This window comes from Ailuropoda melanoleuca, chromosome 9, assembly GCF_002007445.2.
Source record: "Ailuropoda melanoleuca isolate Jingjing chromosome 9, ASM200744v2, whole genome shotgun sequence".
Lineage (NCBI taxonomy): Eukaryota > Metazoa > Chordata > Mammalia > Carnivora > Ursidae > Ailuropoda > Ailuropoda melanoleuca.
This window is the reverse complement of record NC_048226.1, coordinates 30,822,759-30,846,377: the sequence shown is the minus strand read 5'-3', so window position 1 is coordinate 30,846,377 and position 23,619 is coordinate 30,822,759. Positions and strand designations below refer to the sequence as shown.

Here is a 23,619-nt window from a genome sequence, read left to right as displayed (position 1 = left end):
TTCTTAGAGAACCTTTGGGTTTATGCATTCCCTGATCAGAATTATTCCACTTGGAGCAAACTAGTTATGCAAGTTAATAGTTACCTTTAAGCAATATACTCCTTACACCTGTCGGGAGCCAACCACGTGGCAATATTGCAGGTAAAGACTCGGTTTGGGTATTATGCCAGTACGGTGAGTAAGGTGAATCTGGCTATCCGGACTCCTGAATGTAATACAGCACAGTGTTGCTCTTCTGGGCGTGGGAAGTATGGCTTTAGACCAACCTCTCAGGTTGCAGTAACTGAGGCTTAGGTCTGGAAATGTGTTATTCCTAAATAACTACTATGCGGGAGACATAGTGTATGTGGTAATGAAGGATATTTCCTGAAGATCAGAGAAGTAGCCTATTAGAAAAGTCTTCAGACATTTTAGAAGCATTCTCATTTCATACCTCTTCTTAAAAGAGGTTCTCAGGAATATCTCCAAAGGTTATTCAGTTATGATTGTTTTGAGTCAAGCGCTATGTGCCAAAAAAGTATTTCAATTTCTTTTTGTTGCTTTGTGACCTCAATTTAAAAATGTCTAGTGTAAAGAGGCATAAAAACAAATCATAAAATTACTTTTCTCTTTATAGATGGTCAACCATCGTTGACTTACCTTTATATGTATCTCATTATCTTATGTTTGTCATTGTGTGCGGCAGTTGTTTATAATGAGGCTTCCACAATACAACATTGGGAAAGCTATGTTTCTTTTTTGCTCTAGTATGGAATTAAATGTAGATATTAAAAATAGAAACTGTGTAGTAGAGCAAAAAAGAGTTAAATTCCAAAGACTCCTATTTTGCTTCTAATAACCAAAGTGTAAGCCTCTGGATTGCGAGACTCCTTCTGCACTTGGCTGTGTATTGCCTGGTAATGCTAGACCTGTGGGTGATGCTTACTGAACAGATGACTGAAGGAATTTTGATTTCAAAAATTACCTGATCTCTTTGGATCTTGGTTATCTCTTCTATAAAAGGAATGTGCTGAAGTAACATTTAGATCTCTTTTAGATGTTACTTTCTATAAACATTAGTGACTTCTAATTTAACATATCTTCATAAAGATCTGCTTAAATCTTATCAAAGAAGGAAGAGAGAGATTGCTTGTATTTTTGATACATTAAAGTCAGATTGATCACTGCATATTTTTCTAAAATAAATACCAAGGTCGAGAAAATTTGGGGTTTATTACTGGCTATTTGTTTAGAATCAATTCAAACAACATCGCATGCAACTTACTGTACAATGTCATTGAATAGGTTTTTACTGTCATCCTGTACGCCTCAGACATGTTACATCGAAAGTGAGGAGGGAAAGGACACATCAATCATTTTATAATCAATTCAACAAATAGTTGGTAAACGTTTGCTTTATTCTTTACACCTAACCTTTTAATCTAAGGTAAGATTCCTCAACTTATATGATGGGTCAAGCTAAGGGTATAATAATCCTCTTAAATATTAAATTTTGTGAACTACAAGACATAAAATTTAGAGAAAAATCATGGCAATGGAATGGAATAACATCACTTCAAATGTTTGTTGTTCTATCTTTCCTCCCTGCCTTCCTTTCTCTCTCTCTTTCTCTGTCTCTCTCTCCGTCAGAGCATCAAAGTAAGTACTGGAGTTCAGTTATTTTTCAGTGTGTCTAACTGGATGACAGTATAGCACATGCTCAGAATACAAGAGAAGAACCATCTGGTTAGTTTACATTTATCTCTTACTTTAGTGTAGAGGAGGGCCATGGAGGAGGCCAGTTGTCCAGAACGGAAAAATAGCACATATCTACATATTATGAATTAAGGAGTGGAAGTAAGATTCAGTTACAGGTGATGGCAATTTCCATTTCTCATCATTGACTTTTATTTTTAACTTTTCACCTTGGAAGACATTTTTGACTAAATGAAATTTGCTTTGGAAAATTTCGTCATCAGACCATGACTTTGTTTCTTCTGAAAGCTTGCTAAATCAGAAATAGATGTTGATGGGAAACTATTCCTTGGTCTTCTAGAAAGTTTTGCAGTTTTAAAAGTTGTCACAAGTTATGTTCAATTCTCAGCTCCACTGTTTCCTAGCTGTGGGACCTCTGGCAATTTGTTTAGTATCTCTGAGATTAGGTTTTGTCTTCTGTAAATGGTACTTAACTCATAAATGGTTGTGAGGATTCAATATCACATAGGTAAAGCTCTGTAGCCAGCACTGGACACACGATAAGTTGCCAGTCATGGTAAGTTACCATCAATATGGGGAACTGAACTGCAAGAAAATCTAAGGGTAAAAAAATTACCAAAGCAAAAATTTGCTTGCCAGTGCTTCTGACATATTACGTCAGTATACTGTTTATGAGTAAAATATTTTAGCAAAACAACTAGGCATTTCAAGGACATTGAAACCCATCCCTTATTGAGCAGAACATAGACCACAAAAGGTTGACTGGAGTTTTACATTTTGGATTAGATCACTGCATTCAATATAACAAGAGTCTGATTTCTTTTCTTATGGAATCTAGAGAAAGAGCTTCAAATGGATGATCAAACAACATGGCTCTTTAAACACTCAAGGGAGAGTTTCTGAACCCCTCATTTCTGTGGGCAAATGGCTGTTTGCCATTTCTTCCACTTGGCTTTCTGTTGTGAGTACAGGCTGTGTTCGAGCTAGCCTAATTGCTACTATTAACAAAATTAAATGGCTCATTGTGTTTTTATACAATTCCACCCATATTCCGTGGAGTTTTACTGTTGAATGAGTAATCCTACTGTTGAGACTATTGATTGCAGGCACAAATTGAGTCTTTCTGTGTGCCCATTTCTAGGATAGCAACTGCACCAGACATAGGTCCAGAGAGGAAGCTCTGCAGTAGACAGGGCAGCCTGCCTGAGTGAGCAGGGGAGATGCAACCCAACTGCTGAGATCACTTCACAGCCTAGGACAGGTCAGGGCCAGAGACTTGGAAATGGAGGTAGGGTGCGGGGAGTGAATGGGCAGTAGAGGGAAATGGCCCTTCCCCGGCCATGTTGAAATGCCCCAGCTTCAGAAGGGTGTTATGAGTCACAAGCTGGCAGAAGCAATCATTTTGACTGTTTTCAGAAGTGACACTGGACTGTAGAAGATAAATGAATATGAGTTGATCTGGATCCATCACTGAATTTATAGAAACAACCACCTCAGATCGGCTATGTTTTCACTATGCACTTCAAGCATCCTCTGAGCTGTATTTCTGAAAGACAGTCTGAGCTGTTTTTAAAAAGGCTTTAAGGAATTCTCCTTAGAAACATAAAAATGCAGGGATCTCATCCAAGCTTTATATAGAAACAGTAATGGCTAATGGCAAAGATGTATGCTAATTCAGGGGAGCATATATTTAGTCTAGAAAATGGTGCATTAGGAAAAAATGGATCCTTGTCTAAATGTTGTGGGAGAACTTGTTCCACTCGATGGCATTGGGTACCTTTAAAGGCAAACATGTAGCCTTATACAATCCTGGTAAGGACACAAGGGTTTTACTTTGCTCAATTCAACCAGTTGGGGGAAAGAACCTTTGAAATGATTCAAAACTATTCTATTCAGCTGCCTAAAAGATGAAATCTTTTAGGAATGATACAGCTTATTTAAGCTCAAAGTGTGAAGTTGCATCTAGGTATTTCCCACATTACAAGTGTGTGGATGTCTTATAGACAGGGACTGGAAGCTTGGGCTGAAAAGGAGGAGGAAAAAGATTTTCCATTAAAAGTTCATGTGTCGGTAAAATACCAGTTAATATGCATGAAAGGGAAGTATATACTACATCTTTTTCATCTCTGTTCCTTTAGTTGTGTGTGTGTATATATGTACATATATATAAAACATACATGTGTGTTATATATACATATATGACATATATGCATGTTATGATACTTTAAAAAACAGTCATTGAGATTTCAATGATTCCCATTCACTTGTAATTGGTCAGTGCTATCACTTCATTTATTCATAGAGCAAAATATATTGGGCACTTAGGAATTACGCATACGTATGTCATTATACTTTCATCTTAGGGTTATCTTTGTATTTTATATTGTGCTAATACTCGAATTGCATGTTCTTGCCAAGTAAGTAAGAGAATTTATTTCATTTGTTGGGTTCACAGCAGTATCATAAATGGATAGTAGTAACTGAGTGTCTGCAAAGTCAGTGTTACTCAACGAGACGGCACATAGTTAAATAGGACAATGTTAACAGCCAAGAGAATTTAAAGGACATAGTCATTATGGGGGAACCAAACTTTGACTTAAATGGAAAAAATTTTTTTTCCTCCAGACAAATACTTAAAAATCTCAGTATAGTTAAGATATAGGTGTTCTTTAATCTTAAATACAGTTTCATTTCAAAATGTTACTTTGAAAGTGAAAAAAATGTTTAACGTTTTCTTTTAGAAAATTATATGGTCCTATGGAAAAAGTGAGTGCTAAGAGCAGGACCCCCTCTTCCCTCAGAGAATCCAAGTAGACTCAGGCACAGGAAATCGGGTCCCACAGAGGAAGAATCCAGCATTTCCAATCTGAATGTTAACCATAGCATGTTCATTTTGGATTCTCTGGTTACTGTTTGTGGAGGGTTTCATGGCAGATTGAAAATGAAATCTCAGGAAGAACTAAAATACAAAGACAAAAATCAAACTTTGTTCCTTTGTACATTGACAATGTCTCTTTAAATCCTAATACTTTAAACTCTCTGTTATCTGTGTATCTAGAAACTAATAACAGTTCTCATCACTACACCATCTCAGGGCAGTGCAGTACTTTTCTGAATCACGGAAAGAAGACTAGGTCACGATTTTCCTTGGAAATAAATTTTTTTGGTTCTTGTAATCTTGAGAAAGTTTGGATTTATGGAGGAGATATCATTTCCTTAGCAAGAATTTTTGATTAACTGAAACATCACAGTCTTCAAATACTTTGGATAACAGAGTATTTACAGTATTTGGGAAATCACTGAGAAATGCAATCATCTTACACCCTCCTAACCATATTCTTACCTCCAAGACAAAGTGCAGTACATTATTGTTTATTCACACAGCACTCATTTTGACTCTTCACATGTTAAATGAGGGATCAAATTGAGAAATAACTCAGGACTTACATGATTGAGGCGTGGTGGGGCCTGATGAGTTTGTGTTGATTGACCACTCTACCTGCAATCTGGTATTTACTCATGGAATCAAAGGTATATTTCAACTGAGCCATTCAATTTCCAAAGATCATCAATTAAAAGTTTTCTTGGAAATAAGGAAGCTAATAACTCATGGTCCTGCACAAAAGTGAAGAATTTTTGCCAATATAATGATTTTTTTCTCTTCTACAATGGGGGTGCAATGTTTTCACCAATTGCTGACAAGAAGAGCATCTTCCTGGGCCTTTACTGGTGACTAGGTAATCTTTTCACATCCGAACAAAAGGTTATTATTTTTTAGTGGAAATCTTGCTTGGAGGATCAAATCATGGAGTACTAGGCAAGCATGTCTACTGACAAAAAAACATCTATTTTTAAAATATTGCTCTGGGGCTTTGTACCAAAGGAAGTCATAGGTTGAGCCCTCTGCCATTTCCTGTGGATGTGATGGGGACAGCCGTCTCTGTACAACACATCCACTACAGGTGGTGGCTATTGAACTTGACTATTTTAAGTAGATTGTACAGTCCAAATAACTAAATAATTAAGCTTAATGGACTTTTTCCCTTTTCTCTCTCTCTCTCTCTCTTTTAGTGACTTGACTAATATTTAATATATAAGTTGGGTTAATATAAAACCAGGGAAGGAAGTTTAAGACATCTTCCACTGTGGTCAGGTTTGTGATAATGGATGGATGAAAGTAATCATTTACAGCTTTCACATCCTGGGAAACATTGGCCAGTCTTGACAAGCCCTTTCTAGTTAAGCTGATTCTCTTGTCACCTGATATTCTGATAGCACCCCTGGCCAGGTTCCTGGGTGCACCAACATTGCAAAGTTGGGTGATCTTGCAAGAGACAAGTGTTCTCAATCTGCTGAGGCAGGCTGACGGAATTTGTGGACCAGTTTCTGACATCCCAAGTAATTATGATGCTTAAAGTATTTTAAACGATTCCAGGTCTATAAAAAAAGTGATGATGCCTATATGTATACCCTATAGTTTTTATTACAAAAATATTGAAATAATCCATGAGTTATTCCACTCTGCACCAACTATAAAAAAATACTATCAAAGTTTGACCGGCACTTTTAATGCAACAAAAAGCACCATGACCGAGGACACTGGGAACAGAAAGCAGGGAACGTTTACTTGCTGTACGGAGGTATTTAAAACCCAGAAGTTTGTTGTAAGAGTGCGACTTTACAAATGATTCAAATACAAATCTTAGCTGGATCTAGTGATAAGCCCTCAATCAGTTTGGAAGGGTTTCTCATAGCATATTCACTGCATTGTCTGCTCATACTTACTAAAAAGTGTCCCAAAGCCTCTAAAAGACACTTCACTTTGACCTTGGATTGGGGGGAGGGGGGGAGTCTGTACACAATGGGGAACTTGATGGTGTGCTCTCACATCCACGTCTGGGAGGCTTGCGCCACTCCTTCTCGGGTGTTTGGGACTTGCATGTCAGTCCTGTGGCTGGACGGTGTTTGGCACTAGGAAGGTGTGGCGAGGCGTGCTCTGGAGTCATCACACAGAGCCACGCATTTCCGCGTCTTGAAACATCCAGTTCACCATGCTCCTTTCCTGCCGCTCTGCATCTCCATGCCGGCCCGGGGTGAGCTTCGACAGGCTGGGAAAATCAGACGCTCATTTTTGCCTTGTTTCCCTGCTTCCTCTTCATGTACTTATTAAATTTTTGCAAGTGAATACTGAATCATGATTATCATTTAATTTACATCATGAAATCATCGAGCTCCTTGGTCTTGTTGAAAGCCATACATGTGCTGCATAGGATTTCTGTTGGAAAGGATGTTCTCAAATGAAAATTTAAAATAAAAAACAAATCCTGAAATGTGTTGAAAATGAACCATTCCATCGATTCGAATACACATGTAAACAACAGTTGAGTTTGCTGTCCATGGGATAGGATTTGCACGCATGGTAGTGGTTTCCAAATGAGAATGGTCTATGAAATTCTTTTCTAAGTAGTACTGTTCTTTTTTTTTTTCTGGAGTCTTGAGGGATATATTCTCTCTCTCTTTGTTTTTATATTCAGAATCAGAGCTTTGCATCAAGAAAAAATCACCTAAGCTATTTTGACAGAGGACTGGTGCCGTGTTGTGTTAGCATGTGTGTGCGTGTGTGTGTATGTACGTGTGTGACTGAATATATTTTTATGCAAAGATCTGTTAACTCCATCAAAACACCCTATTGATTGGAGGCAACATTTTCCGTGCTCATTGTACCCTCTGGTGGACACGCTGAAAGTGGAGAGGAGGGGCTGGTAGCAACAAGGAGTCCTACTGAGCTGGCACGGTTCGGTTCGGTCCCTACAGCCACTGTTTTGAAAGGAGACCAGCAGCAGTCAGCTGATGGAGGGTCAGACGAAGCGCATTACAGCCCGTTGCCCTACTCTAGGACAGAGTTTCATTATTGCCACAGCCCTGCTGTCACCCCTCTACCTGGAGGTTGTGGCTCCTCCGAGGCCTTCTATTTTATAAAGTGGTTTCATACTCCAACCGCTCCTGAATAAGGGCATCATCTTTGTACTGCAGCCTTGGAGGAGACGGGGAACATTCAAAGGCTAAAATGGCCTTTCGAAGGCTTCGATCCAAAACGTGTCTCTCCCACGCTGGGTACCTATTCCTGAACAGGTCAATTTTAATGACAGATTCTTCAATCCGTGGCGGGCGAGAGGATGGGGTGGACGGGGCAGTTGGCCTCACCTGAAAGACAGGTACGCACCCATCCCGCTCTGCGAATTTCTGGTCACGGTCGCTGGTGACACTGCGGTTGTTGGAGATGGACCGGAGCGTGCTTGTGGCCACTTCTGGAGGCAGAGTGAAGGCAGCGACTGGGTCCTCACAAGCACAACTTGGTGACTGCCCAAATCGGGGTCCATTGGGGTGAAAGAAGGCATAATACATCAGCATAAAAACGACGCCAGTTAAAAAGCTGCTGAACACCACACACAGAGCTGGGATGGCAAAAGCATCTGCAATCTGGGGAGCCTTGTAGAGGTACCAGAGGGCACTCAAGGCTGTATTTTCCAACAGGATCACAAAATAGTAAATGAAGAGCCTGCAGCGTGTCCTGCCTTCCTTGACGTTGAACCAGCTAAAGATGTAGATGATCCCCACCACCATGTCGAACACAATCTCTTCCCATTTGGTGATACAGAATTCTGTCTCACAGTGGACGATCCAGAAGGTCATGATGCACCAGTGCAGGACGATGAAGATCCCAAAGTACAGCTGGAAAACCGAGGCAAAGAGGGCGAAGGTGATGACTCTGGCGGCAATGGTGAAGAAGTGCCAACAGAACTGGATGACAACAGCCATGTAGCTGATGGGCTTCTTGTCATCTCGAGAGTCCCGGAGGGCCTTCTGGTAAGAGGCCAAGGCCCAAGCCAAAGACACGAGGGAGGCTGCCGCTGTGAAACCTACAAAGGCAAAAAGGAAGATGGTCTGTCAAAAGTGTGATGCAGTGCTGTAACCTGAAAATAAGGCATGTGGTGCTGCAGGCTTGGGACAGGCTAGCTGCAACCTCAGCAAAACTCTCATTCCTTGCAGTTTGAGCTGGGCTAAACACTCACATGGGGCTCCTAGTGTCTGTCTTCTGTGGGCCCAACCATATGGAGAAGTCATGACTTTGGGCGGGAATGCTGCTCAAAACACACATGGGGTATGGGATCAAGAAATCCTGTGGAGGGGGTGGTGGTGGTGAACTTTCTGTGTATATGGTGGAAATAGGTGAACTAAGGTGGTGGTTTTGTGGAGTGGGAAAATAACTATGGACTAGGTCGACAGACTGGGTTGCTGTGTCAACTCTGTGTGACTTTGGACAATCGTTTAAACTGGTGTCCTCATTTATAAAGTGGGTGATCTCCAAGGTTCCCGGCAGCTTTGAGATTCTATGGATGAAAGGGTAAATAATCACTGGAAATGTGAGGGGCTAGCTTTTTTACCTTTCTGCTTCTAAGCAAGAATAAATACACTTCATTCACAAGAGAAAGTTTACTCTTTCTTACAAATAAGAAAAGGAGGCCATAAAACCTCCTTGGCAATGATTCTTGTCTTACCTGCAATGCAGTTTGTCCTACTATAACCTGAACATAATTCTTCCTACAGCTTTTGTCTGCTCCTTACTGCCTTTCCCTTAGAAGAAGACTTGTCTGTTCACTGCCACTCGCTGCTTATTCTTTTGTAGAGGGAAAATTGTTCAGAAATCACCTCTCAACCATTTCTCTTATTTTATGAACCCCATTTGGATAGTATATTCTCTAAAAGTTTGTTTACAAGTTTTTAAAGTAACTTGTATTATTTTCCTCCACTTTTGCTCCATTTTTGGTGTCTGAAGCATCACCTGTATGGTCCAGACAGGGACAAGGCTCACCTGAAAACACACTGGCCTCCTTTGGAAGAGAGCTCTTGTGGGTAATCACTTTGCCACAGAAATGTTAGTCAATCTGCATACTACACAAGTGTAACAAGACTTATCAAGACTAAGAATAGGTGGGGCACCTGAGTGGCTCAGTCATTAAGCATCTGCCTTTGGCTCAGTTTATGATCCCAGGGTCCTGGGGATCGAGTCCCACATCAGTATTCTTACTCAGCTGGGAGCCTGCTTCTCCCTCTCACACTCCCCCTGCTTTGTGTTCTCTGTCTCTCTCTGTGTCAAATAAATAAATAAAATCTTAAAAAAAAGACTAAGAATATGTTTTGTGTTTTAAAGTCCAGATGGTTTTCCTCCAGAGATACTAATCATAACCAGGCCACATTCTAGTCTTTGGACTAGAATGGAAAAAGTAGAAAAAGGATTGCCAGGAACTTGTGATGGAACTGGTACTTTGCTTTTATATTTTGATAGAGAAAATCTGTTGTCTATGATCGTTGAAAAACAAATTGGAAAAAAAATGACTCTTGTGGGAACGATGCACACTAATTAATTGATGGAAAAAATAGTCAACCTCAACAATCATTTCTTGCACATTCTCCTTGAGTAAGGTGAACTCCAAAAGACAATATTGAGGAGAAAATATTTTCCAATGGCCACTTCCTATAATCACCCCAATCAAGCTAGCAGAGTTCCTACATCTTACTCTGGATCTTCAGCGTTTTTTTTCTGGACAGCACGAAAATCTTCCGTTACCATAACTCTCTGGCAGTTATGGCAATATTTTAGGTCAGTTAGAGACCAGTACAGAAAGGAGTTTTTGATAATATAATTTCTTTCCTTCTTCTTGTATTTCTAAATTTTTTCTCTCTTTTTTTATTGTTTGGTTTCTTTTTTTCTTTTTTTAATGGTGATATAATTTCTATGGGTGGAAAACACTGACATCAATTGTAAAGCAAATTTGGAAGTGAAAAGAGATGGTAGGAAGAAAAATTAGAAAAAAAAGAAAAGAAGGTGAGACAATGGGAAATAAGAGGTCATGGAATAATGACTCTGAGAACAACACCCTCACTTTCAGTTTAGAACATAACAAAAGGTTGTGCAATTTTAATCCTAACACCTTTGAGCGGCATAGGAGCTGCTCATGACTCGTTCCTTATCTGTACCATTTGCCACAGTAGGGGTTGTTCTGGAGTAGACCGCATCCTCCTCCTGTGCATAAGCTGTGCCCCAGCGCGGCGGCATAGGAAAGCCCCTCCCTTTTCACGCCACCGAGTCGTGGATACTGGGCTCACGCACAGCGCCACCTTCCGGAAGATGGCCGCATTGCTGGTCAGGTGGACAAAGCATGTGTGGTAGTCGGAACCACGAGGGTACCAGTTTTCAGGGGCCGAACTTATTAAAGGCTGTTTTTCAAAGCAGTGACAAATAGTAAAAAAAAAAAAAAACAACAACAACAAAAACCAAACCTTACAGACATACATCATAAAATCATCTGTTGTCACATTTAAAAGAATTGGCAGATTGCCTAAGTACGAATTCCCCCGTAATCTTCACCCGTTTTACTGCATGTCCTAAAAAAGGAATTCAGCCTGCTCCAGGAACTTGGTAAGACAATATTTTGGCAGTGGAAAAGGGAAGATTTTCCTATCAGCTTTGTTTTCTATGTATCTTACAATTTACAAAGTGGATTTTTTGCCTATAGCCAAAGCAAATTTCATGTCCATTGATGACCACCTTCTTTATGAATTCTCTGCTTTAGCAACAATTAGAATTTCTCTGGTTCATTTGATTTTTTCCCCTTCTGTTTAGCAATTAATTTTTATAAGACAAATATATGCCTGAACAGAAAATATGTTAGAGTTATTCCTTATTACAAATTCACATTACCATGAAATGCATAAGTTTTTGTTTTTTTACACAAATAATATCAGCTCAGTTGTTTCAAGAAAGGTTCCCTCAGTAAGGCACTGCATTATTATTAAAGTAGAATTCTCTGGAACCTCTGGGGCTGACACATAGAACTCTAATACTACTTTAGCTAACAATGTATATATTAACTTTTTATTGGAAAATAATTTCAAACTTGACAGAAGAATTGCAAAAGTAAAAATAGTACATTGAACATCTATATACTCTTTGCCCAGATGATCATTTGGCCTCCTTTGCTTTATTACTGGCCACCGCCCTCCCCCCCCCCCCCCCNCCCCTCCACTCACATGTTATAATCCTAACCCTTAAAGATGATGGTGTTAGTAGGAGGGGCTTTTGGGAGGTTCTTAAATTATGAATGGGATTAGTGCCTTATAAAAGAGGCCCATAGAACTCCCTAAGCCCTTCTGCCACATAAGAATACAACGATCAGTCTTCAACCCAGAAGAGAGCTCTCACTAGACCATGCTGGCACCTCAATCTTAGACTTCTAGCTTCCAGAACTGTGAGCAATATATTTCTGCTGTTTATAAACTACCCAGCCTGTAGTGTTTTGTTACAGCAGCCCAAAAGGACTAAGACAATGGCCCTTTACCTTAAAATATATCAATGTCTATTTCTTATGAATAGAGGTATTCTTTTAGATAACCACAGTAAATTTATCAACTTTAGTCAATTTAACATTGATACAATACTTTTTTTCTAATCCATGGTATCCACTATCAATATTCCAATTTCATCAATTGACTTTAACAATGTCCATTATAGGATTTTTCCCTGTGGTACAGAATGGAGTCTGGAATCAGATGTGGCATTTAGTTGTCTTACCAACTTAGTTTTTTTTAATCAGGAATATTTCCACCAACTTTCTTTCCTTGCCTTTTTGACATTGGCATTTTTTTGATGAGTACAGTACCAACAACAACAAAAAAGGAGTGTTCTTTGTTTTGGGTTTGTCTGTTTCCTCATGGTTAGATATTCAGGTTACACATCCCAAGCTGGAATATTACATAAGTGACACTGAACAATATTCCGCACCCCCACCATTAAGATACTGAAATATAAGGATTCCTTCAGTGTTCCAAGAAGTATATGATGTGTCCATCAGTATTTTGCTTCAAAATAATGAATAACATATCAGTTACAAAACTTTACTCTAAAATCGAACTCCTTAAACAGCTACAGAGGACTCAGTGGGATTCTATTATTTATTAAAATGTTAAAATAGATGATAAGACCTCAGAGCTTATCTAGTGCAATGATTTCATTTTATAAAAAAGAAACCAAGTCTCCCTTGGAAAGATTACTTGATTTATCTTCCCTCTTTCCTCCCCCAAGCTTATTTCTGATGAAAACTGTCCCTTTACTCCAAAGCTAACCCCCTGATTCCTGGAGAAAAGACTCTGTCAGTTATTCCCCTGTGTCTGTATCCCAGCTCTTCCTCCTCAGGAACTCCTTTCCCAGGGATTACAAACACATGACAAGCCTCCTTTTACCCCAAGAATTGCCCTTCACTTGACTGAATCTCTTCTCCTTTTTTTTCAGACTTGTCTCTTTCCTGTTTTTCCTTCTATTTTGTTTCTTGTCTTTCCATTTTTATCTGCTCATCCTTGAGCTACTGGTTGGGATGCTGCTCCCGGGGCGTCCTGAGAGAGTCCCTGCACTCCTGCGTCTCCCCCCATCTCCTCCACCTCAGCATTCAGTGAAGCCATCCTTACACCTGACTTCCCCGGCCCCAGAGCTGTGTGTCTGATTATTTCCCTGAGAACCCGCAGACCAACAGTCTGTGGTCTCCGTGTCCACACAATCGGATACCTGGAAGCAATCTGGCTGTAGATGACAGCGATTGCTTTCTCATGAAAAGAAGACATTTCTTCCTCTACGCCCCCTGTTGTTAGTGTAATACATTTCTCAGAATGAGAGAGAACATGAATTTCCGGGTAGGCTGCCACAGTTCTAAGAAGATGATTTTGTAGGCAGCTTGACGGACTGAGAAATACCAGACTGCAAAGCCATCCAAATCCAAGTGTTCACAATATGTGCCATTCGGGTGTATTGCATCAGAAGGCGTCCGGACTAAACCACTGTGGCGTAAAAACTATTTCGAGCTGAAGGCATTTGAGTTCCGAAATCTCTTATCTGCCTAAAAGCAGAGCATCTTAAAAGAACTCAACTGTCATAAATCCCCTCCCCAGGAGCAACTCTTCTTAGAGAGAAGTTGGCACCACACCCAAATAGACTATCATAAAACTATTATATCTCCCATCTACTCTCTTCAGTGTTTTTTCTTTCCAAAAGTCATTCGTTTTTCCATAAATGCCCTTTCTCCCCCACTTTTAAGAAGTCATTTATTCTCCCAGAAGTGTCCCTTGCCCTTTCCCATCCCCTATTAAGATAAACTCCAAAATCTAATGACCTCCTTGGAGACACATTTCCTTGGGAAATCCTGTGTGTACATACATAATCACACACATAATTTACATATTTACACACATGATTACACATGTGATTATATGTATAATTAAATCTGTCTTTGTCTTGCTAATCTGTTTGTCGATTTAATTTGCACGCCCTCAGACACAGAACCAAGTGGATAGAGGAGAAGTTGTTTCTTCCAGTAAACCCCTGAACTGAGTCCAGCTGACCCCAGGTGTTTTGTTTTCTCACTGTAGCCCAAATAATTGATCTGACTTTGAATAAGACAATTCAATGACCATAAAGTCAGTGTGATAGTTTATTCCATCATTTTGAGCTGAATATCTATATATTTGGATAAGGTTTGGTAAGGGATGTAATACCTTTGGAAATATAATCTAAGAAATTTTCTTTAAAAACCTCTAGATGGGGTGGGGTCTACTTCTATCTTCCCTGAATTGTTACAGACATTGCTTAATAATTCAGAGACTAGTTTCTCAGAGGAAGACTGAGGTACTTTTCCTTTTGAATAAAGATTTTTTTCAGAATGAAGGTTTTGAGTCTGATAATAGCTAGTCAGCTAATTAGCATTTCAAAGGGAACTGATGGAAATCGATATCATGTTGCCCAAGTGAACAACAAAGTTTTGACTTTCTTCCCTCTTTTCTCCTTGCTTCTTATAGATATCTTTTCCCTTACTGCTGTTTCCATGTCTCTTTTATGTCCTTTTCTTCCTTCTCTTTCTTCTCCTTCTGGCAGTCTGTCCTTCTTCCCCGCTTTGCTTCTGCTCTGTTCTTCTTCATTCTTTTTCCCCTGTTTCCTGGGGGAACGTGACATGGAGTCGAATTATTTCTTAAACAGTGGTTGTATTAATTAACTAAGGTTTGGTGTTGCCCAAATGTAACCTTCCAACTGTTCCTAAAACTCAAATAAATTCAAAATAAGAAAGGAAGTTACTCTATTTCAATGTTAAAGGTCTGTTCTACCTGCTCTTCTCTGGCCCTTGCTCTGAATCCCATGGCTTTGCTCCAAATCCAGATTTGCTTTCAAGGAACTCCCACTGAAAGGATTCAGCACTGCTAACTTCTGTTTTTTATTACAAGTCACTTGCTTTCCTATAATCTTACCTCTAAGTTGGATCTAAATGCAATCTTTTTTTTTTTTAAAGATTTTATAAATGTATTTGTTAGAGAGAGAGAGCACAAGCAGGGTGAGTGGCAGGCAGAGGAAGAAGCAGGCTCTCTGCTGATCTGGGAGCCCGATGTGGAGCTCGATCCCAGGACCCTGGGATCATGACCTGAGCCAAAGGTAGATGCTTAACCGACTGAGGAACCCAGGTGTCCCCTGAATGCAATCTTAATGACAGATGTAAAAAATATTTATATTTTATTCAGGGTAAATTAACAGCTTAGAGTATGGTTGATGCGGGCTAAGGGAGTGGGTTGTAGGCAAAAGCTGTACTATCTCAATTTAAACATTTCCTTTCCCAAAATGGGGCTGGTATGGAATATAAGACCCTTAGAAATACTATAATGCAAGAAACTGTTTTGATTTGGGGACCTCTAGACTAGGAGGGGGGTACTTCTGTCCCCCAAGTGTAAATTTGTTCTCTCTACAAACATGTTTTCATATAAGGTATGCTGTCCTCTTCCTTCAGGGAACATATCCTGGTCCAAAATCATGTTTGATTTTGTGTTTTAATTTATTTCATGTTAATGCTAATTATTTAAATTAAATTAAATTTAATTATTGTGTTGCTCATTAGGGTGGACCTTCAGGTAAGGATGGGTATCTGCCTTGTTTACCTTCCTGTCCTCTAGTGCCTTGTATGTTCCCTGGCATCATGTTAAGAATTGGCACTTTGAGAGAGAGAAAGCAAGACCGAAGGAAAGGTAGAAAGGAAGGGAGAGAGCAAGAAAGAGGAAGAAATAGAGAGGGAGAAAGAGAATTCCAAATATAAAGCTGGAACCACAGAGAGAATGAGATATTCAAAAAATGTGCACAATTCTTCATTGCTTCTTTGCAATTTCAATCTGAGTTGCAAATGCCAAAACACTGAGAAATAAAGTCTGTACTCCTGTCGTGTTGTTTGTGGTCTGGATGTAAACAATTCTTGGAAATCCCCAGAGAATGCTTCATAGGATTTATAGCCTAATTCCCCAGATGTAGGAGGTTCGGGGAATTGAACCAAGTACTCTAATTCTTTGATCCTTCAACAAACAGAATGAGCCTGTCTCTGTTCTCCTCCTGAGGGAGGGCGATCACAGCCCTTTCCCTGCAGAAGACCAGCCAAAGGTTACAGGCTCAGGGAAACACCTGGCTCCTAACCCACGTTTATAACCAAACTGTTGCTGGTAAGAAAGCGCTCTTTTATTTTTAACTTAAAACATTCATTTTTATGTAATATTTCAAGCATCTACAAAAACCGAGGGAATAATACAGTGGATATACCCTCCCTGCAGAATCAGTATCCATCACCAGGGAAGATGACTTTTGGCCAACAGGGGGACACCTCTGGATGTCCCCTTGGATCCACTCCTTCCTGAATCTGAATCTTCCTGCGTCTTCCTTTCCCTGTACTGACTGACACAGAAGGCCTGTGCCAGAAGCTAACTCACTGATTGCTGATGTTTTACCAGCACATTTTGGAAAGCCCGGCCCGGTGCTCTCGCAGCCACCCGACCTTGCCTTGCTCATCTCATCTTGCCTCTCCGTGCTTCAGACAAACTGCCTTGTCTCCATTCCTCACATGCTCAATAAGACTGCATTTTCAGGTGCTTGGGTGGCTCTGTCGTTAAGGCTCTTCCTTTGGTTCTGGTCATGATTGCGGGCTCCTGGGTTCGAGCCCCGAGCTGGGTTCCCTGCTTAGTGGGGAGCCTGCTTCTCCCTCTCCTCCCTGCTTGAGCTCTCTCTCACTATCTCTGTCCCTCTCTCTCAAGTAAATAAATAAAATCTAAAAAATAATAATAATAAAAGGCTGCATTTTCTTCCTAGAAACATTTTCTTCCTAGAGACAGGAAATGCTGAGCTCCCTCTTGAAAAGCCACTTCTCTCCAGTAAATCCCTACTCATCTTTCACTTGCTAGGTTCAGCTTCATTCCTTAAAGAAGTCTTTCCTAGCCTTCAACCCAAATCCTGTCACTTAGTGTCACCCAAATTCTTGTCACCTTGTGTTTGTTCCTCCTGCTGCACCCAGGCACACCTGCTGTCGTTATGCGATCATGTGGCCGATGATAGACATGTCTACCCAACAGGGCTGAATCTGTGTCCTATACCTGACCATTGTCCCTGACATCTGTCACTCTCTTGTGTATCAATTCTGAAATTGTGCATTTGTCATCCAGTAGCCGCTTTCATATTGTGTTATTTGCCCACTCTCTTGATTTCACACATCTCAACTTCCCTTCCCTTCACCCCATTTTTTCATCTTGTCAATTTCAACATTTTTGTTGGAAATTAAGGTATTTCCTCACCAGGAGTTTGGGAACAGATGATTTGCAACATCACCCTCTCAGCTATGCAGGTGAGATGATCATTTAAGCATTCATACCATATACAGTCTTATCATCACTAACACGATAACTTTTCCCCCTAAACACACAGTCCCTAACCAACCAAAAATGAGACTTTGAATTTTAGATGACAATATAATATTGATTTCCTGTAGTCAAAATCTTTGTGGTTTCCTTAGTGCATTTGAGGCTCATAATCATAGACAAATAAAAGAGGAGCAAGCATTTGTTGGGCCCTCACTTTGTGCACTATGATTTGCTGGGTACCTACATCCTTCGTTCGTGATGACACCTTGAGGCAAGCACTATTTTGCACTCCAGGAGACAGACGCAAAGAGTTAAATAACTTGCCAAAGTGCGTGTAATTCGCAAGGAGGGCAGGCATCAGAATTCACACATTCCAAACTCTGTTCGTCATGGCAGGAGACGGGAATGACTATCTGCAACGGGGACAATAGGCATGGACAAGTGCAGGAGCTCTCAGATCTCTCATGGTCTAAGCTCACAGGATAACAGTACGGAGAAATGTACATGACCCAGGAACAGTGCCACCTCTTCGGGCAGCGGACTCCCACCGTGTTCCCACCACACCTGCTCCTTCAGCCTCACAGCAACCATATTTGTTCCCAGGCTAAAAGATCCCATTTTGGATTCTTTTCACAAAACAGATCAGAAGCGTGAGCACCTTCACATTTCTTTTTTTTTTAAATTTATGTTTTTTAATTTTTTTAAAAAGATTTTATTTATTTATTTGACAGAGATAGAGACAGCCAGCGAGAGAAGGAACACAAGCAGGGGGAGTGGGAGAAGGAAGAAGCAGGCTCATAGCAGAGGAGCCTGATGTGGGGCTCGATCCCATAACACCGGGATCACGCCCTGAGCCGAAGGCAGACACTTAACTGCTGTGCCACCCAGGCGCCCCACCTTCACATTTCTTGGACTGAAACAGCCCCCCTGGTTTCCCTGCATTTTCACCTGAGGAAAAATGTTGCCCAATTTCAGTTGATTATATGATCTAAGAATAGGAGATCACAAAATGAAGATCCAGAACCAGAGTGGCTTTCCATTTCTTCAGCATGCTTAGAACTTGTCCCTTAGTTACAGATTGAAAAGCAGTAAATCCTCTTGGCTGGACTCATGTCGAATTTACCTGGTTGAAAGAACATAATAATTGAAAAAAATGGAAAGCCCTCTGTGCTCTGATCTTTGGTGAGTGCAGTGAAGGTAAGTAAGTAATATAAGCCCCACCGGGTCTCGGGTGTTCTAAGTCTTACATTGAAACCATTTATCTCTGTTTTAAACCTTGTAATAGTTCTGATTAAAAATATTTAAATGCATAATATGTTTAGTTTTGATAGGGATATGCATACTTCTCGTAATCCATTCTGAGGATTTCAACTTCTTTGCAAGGCAAATTGTAAGGCTGCTAAGGTGTTGATAAGGAAAACACTGAATTGAAATTTAAAAAAGTGTTTTAATATGAAAGTAGTTGAAGAAAGTTGTTGAGAGAAGCAAAGTGTCTTAGCAAATGTGGGAAGTTATTTCCTTCTGATTGGAATAAAAATCACAGATGATTTCACATAGCTCCATCCATTTGATAATTTCAAATTTTATTATTTTTAGATTTTTATTAAAATTTCTCTTGGGGCACCTGGGTGGCACAGCGGTTAAGCGTCTGCCTTCGGCTCAGGGCGTGATCCCGGCGTTGTGGGATCGAGCCCCACATCAGGCTCCTCTGCTATGAGCCTGCTTCTTCCTCTCCCACTCCCCCTGCTTGTGTTCCCTCTCTCACTGGCTGTCTCTATCTCTGTCAAATAAAAAAAAAAAATCTTTAAAAAAAAAAAAAAAAAAAAAATTTCTCAAGAAGACAAACATTTTGTGTGGGAGACTTTGAAAACATCTCCTGCTTTCTCTAAGACAAAAAAAATTCTTTGAATAGAAGGCAAGAAGTCACCATTCTCTGTACAATATTACAAATTGCATGGTTAAATTTGTACCGAAAATAAAATGATGATAGAAATTACTACTTAAAAGACATAAAATAAGTAACCTGAGTAAAATTCAATAGGATTGCATTTTTCTTTAAGTTTATTTTCTATCCCTTTAAAAATTTTTAACCACTGAGCTATGTTTTTCTTTGTTTTTCTCCCTTATGTTCCCAAGGTGCCTTTGCGGTCTGCCATGCGTGCGAAGTTGATTGCCTACGTGCCACACATCACCTGGTAGCATCACTGGTATTGACAGTTACCAACCTACTTAGGGGAATCCATGATTCAGGGCAAATCAGTGTGGGAGACAGACATAGAGTCACAAGCACGTGATTACAACTTGGTGAGCAGGGTGTGGAGAAGAGAGAAAAAAGCGTCTTTGCCCAGAGGCTCTGCCCTGGAGGGGAAGCAGCTCAGGAAGGGGCAGGCACATGCCAAAGCTTACAGGTGTAGTGAGGGGGGTTTGAGGGGAGCTGGCAGGAGGACCGTGGACACAGTGTACCAGACGGAAGGACTTGTACTTGGACCTCATCCTGGAGGCAAAGGCACCTACATGGCAGGTTGCGTACCACCCCTGAGGTGCAGGGGTGGGAGGTTTTGCCAGACATCTGAGGGAGACAGCAGTGAGGATGGGGGAGACTATGCCATGGGTCTCTGAGCAAGTCACTTGATTTTACTTATTCTTCATAGCCTTGAACAAGGATCAATGAAATAGTGTCCATCAAAGCATTTTGTGGGCAGAAAATGTGCTATGTAAATAAGATTAGCCATACCAAATCCTAGCTTGTTCCTAATTTTGCTCCCTTCTGCCCATCCCCCCTCCTTGTGCCCAGGAGCCCTTCTATACCTGGATTCAGTGAAAGTTTTACCAGAGGAGGTTGGCTTTAACAGAATAACAAGACAGAGAAAGAACAAGATAAGAGGTACAATCTACAGGGTAAGGAAACATGCTTTTTTCCTCTTTACAGATATTAAATAATTTTTTGACAGGATACAATTTCTGAAAATTACTTTAAAATAGGAAGAAAAAATAATTGGTATTATTTACCCAGGTGAAATTTGTACTACATTTTATTTGGATTAAAGGGTGATAAAGCAGAGGCTACTCGGTTGGAAGGAAGGAGGGGATGCAGAATAAATGGTTTCAGGGTTGGCAGAAAAGTATGAGGCAGGGGCAGTTTTGCTGGCATGGTCTTGGGAAAGCCCAGGTCACTGGGACAGTGTTGGTCCCCAGGATTCGCCTGAATTGCATACATGAAAAGAGGGTTTTTGTTTGTTTGTTTGTTTATTTATTTATTTAAAAGATTTTATTTATTTGACAGAGAGAGAGAGAGCACAAGCAGCAGGAGCTGCAAGCAAAGGGAGAGGGAGAAGCAGGCACCCAACTGAGCCACCCAGGCACCCCAGAAAAGAGGGTTCTTAAAGAAGGTATGGCTCAACCTAGAGCAGAGGTCCCCAGAACCCTAGGACCTCTGGGCACCTGGTGGGTCCCTCCTATGGCTGGAGGGGAGGCAGTGGAGACAGGGCGGAGGGCAGGAAAGGGGCCACCAGTTGGAGTAAGACAGGGAGGGAGAGGAGATGGTTGCGCCCAAAACATGTTGAGGTCCTTGGGAAGCGCAGCACACACTTCTTTTATCTGCTTTTGATCACTTATTTTTCCTGGCTTCATGCCTCAATTTCAGCAGAAATGAATGTACTTTAAAAACACCTTGTATTTTTTTTTTTTTTTACTGGATGTGGATTTCTCTAAGGCTCTCCAACATCTGATTGTTTCCCTGGCCTGTAGGGTCAGAGAGAGCAGAAAGAGGCCATTTGGGAGGTGATGGTGGTGGGAGGGGGTTGAAGGGCGGAGGCTGGGACACCCTAGGTTCTGCCCTATTTTCCAGTGCCTTGCCCTTCAGGTTGCCTCATTTTTACTCTGTCAATAAAAAGGACGTGGGTTGCTGCTGGGACCATTTAATAATATAGCAATAAATTGTGCTTTCAAGCCCTGAAATGCTTTTCTAGGTGATTTACAAAAAATGACTCAATACCCTGAGGACACGGATTTGTAGCATTATCTGTTCTTACGGTTGGATTGGCTCAGAGGAAGCTCACCCTGTGAGGATTCCCAAAGGTTCACAAGCGGCACAAAGCCTGGGAGCTAGGGTTCAGCCTTCCCAGCCCTCCTCCCCCAGTCCCTCCTCCTGCGCTGGGACCTGTGTCCTTTCTCCCCTCCTCTTGGGGGAAGGGGGTGTCAATGGCACAGTCCTCTGTGAGACACTTGTGCGTTTGGGACAGGAAAGATGAGTGTTTCTCCGAGAAGAAAGACTCTGAGAGTGTCTAATAAGATGAGGAATATTGCCCTGGAGAAGCGAGTAGCTGGCTGCTCTATTTCTGGGAGCCCCAGCAAGTTCTGGGGACATTCTTGTTCATCCCCACCTGCCCCTCCCCATCAGGCATGGCCTCCCACCTGGGCTGGTCTCCAGTTCCCCACTCCAGTGGCTTTTTCACTCTGTGGTAAAGTCAACTGGCTACAGTGCACATCTGATCGTCTCTTTCCTTCTGAAAATCTTCAAGGCTTCCTGTTGCCTCACAAGATAAATGAGGAAACAAACTCTTCCAGAACCGGCCCTTTTTAGCCCCATCCAATTCTCCCTCATTTCTTGCCTCACCCACCCAGACCTCTCCTTTCTCTTGCCTAGGCCTCTGTGTCCCCTCCTCCAGGCCTCCTGAAGGATTCCAGCACCGGAGGCCCCAGTTCCTGGGTTCCTGGCTGGGAAGCCTGCCTGGTGGCTTCCCATCACCTGAACTTTATCTTCCCTACATCTGTCATGGCCAGGAGACCTCCCAGCGCCCCAAAGCCCTCATCACTGCCCCTCACCTGTAACACACAGAGGATGGTGCCATTCTTCTTGTGGCATGTGGGTGCTTCTGTAAATAGGTACAACTCTTAACTCCCAGGACTGTGGCTAGCAGGAGGGGACAGGGCTTTGAAAGTGCTTTGTAACCTGTAAAGTTTACTGAAGAACACTGTGAACATTTTAATACATCTGTGGCTGTGAGAGGGGCCTCCCTTCCCAAAAGGATAGACTATCAGACTTTTCAAGGATCCTTCTCATCTAAGTATCTTAGATGACAAAATATCTGGTACTTCATGAGTCCTCAAAAATGTGTGAGGGATAACTGGCTTCCAGCTCCTCTGTGCAGGGGTACTGAGACCAATGGAATCATCTTTTCTGGTATAATCCTACTTTAGAAATAAGTAAGCCCCTCAATGGCTCAGACAAACTAGTTTTATATGTACCTACGTGATGATGGCAAGGTTCCTCCTGAGAATAGAAGGAGTTGCCTTTTAGCTGATCTTTCAGAGTCTGAGGTGCTCTCTTGGTTACTGCATGTTTGAACCTCAAAATTCTGTTTAGGAAGACACATTTGCTTGAAATTACCTATATCACTGCTGGATTATGGAGACTGACTCACAGAATCAATAAAAAGAAAAAAAAAGAAGAAAAAGAAGAAAAGGGAGGTAAAGAAATTTACTTTAATTTAAGAATTATTCCTAAGAGTATGAGTTCACCATTCAGTTTTGGCTCTGGTGGGTTTAGGACACACTACCCCAAAATATGACACGTGGACATACTGTTTATTTCAAGATAAAAGGCTTGCGAAACAGCAGATACAGAAGGGATTTTCTGACCTTTCCTTGAAGCTGGTCTTTAGACCCTCATTTGAGAGGTGTCCTTCCTCTACCTGGAGGAATGGAGTCTCCTTATCTCTGAAGATGGGTGGACTCCAGAGGAACCTGAAGGAACAGGCCTTGCTAAGTTTCCCTCAACTTACTACGGACCACTAGCTCCTCCTTCTGGCTCCCTATCCCATTTCCCCATGACTTTCCCATGTCCATTAAACCTAGAATACAACTGGGCAGGTTTGTTGATTTGGGTCTCCACTTCCTCAGGGAGATTCGTGTACCATGTAAAACTGTTATTAAATACATATGGATGCTTTCCCCTTGATAATCTGTGGTTACAGGGGCTCCGGGCCAAAATTCAGAAGGCTAGAAAGAAAAGATGTTTTCTCTCTTTTACAGATCTACAAATCAGCATTTTAAAGCTCCGTAGTAAGTAAGTGGTTCCAAAGATCAATAGTAGCAGGTGAGAACCTGTGTCATGTGACACGGGGTTTCCTGAAAGCCTCCTAGTCATGTCATGTCCCCACTACC

General features: G+C 41.2%; 1 protein-coding gene across 1 annotated transcript in view; it reads right to left on the bottom strand.

Moving 5' to 3' along the window:
• Positions 1 to 7,170: 7,170 nt before the first annotated feature.
• The window catches only part of XKR4 (XK related 4), a gene marked incomplete at its 5' end in the record, with an annotated part of 418,015 nt that continues 401,566 nt past the window's right edge, over positions 7,171 to 23,619 (bottom strand). The window contains one exon of the mRNA XM_019804731.2: positions 7,171 to 8,615. Coding sequence (XP_019660290.2) covers positions 7,669 to 8,615 — 947 coding nt within the window. The remainder of the gene's footprint in view (positions 8,616 to 23,619) is intronic.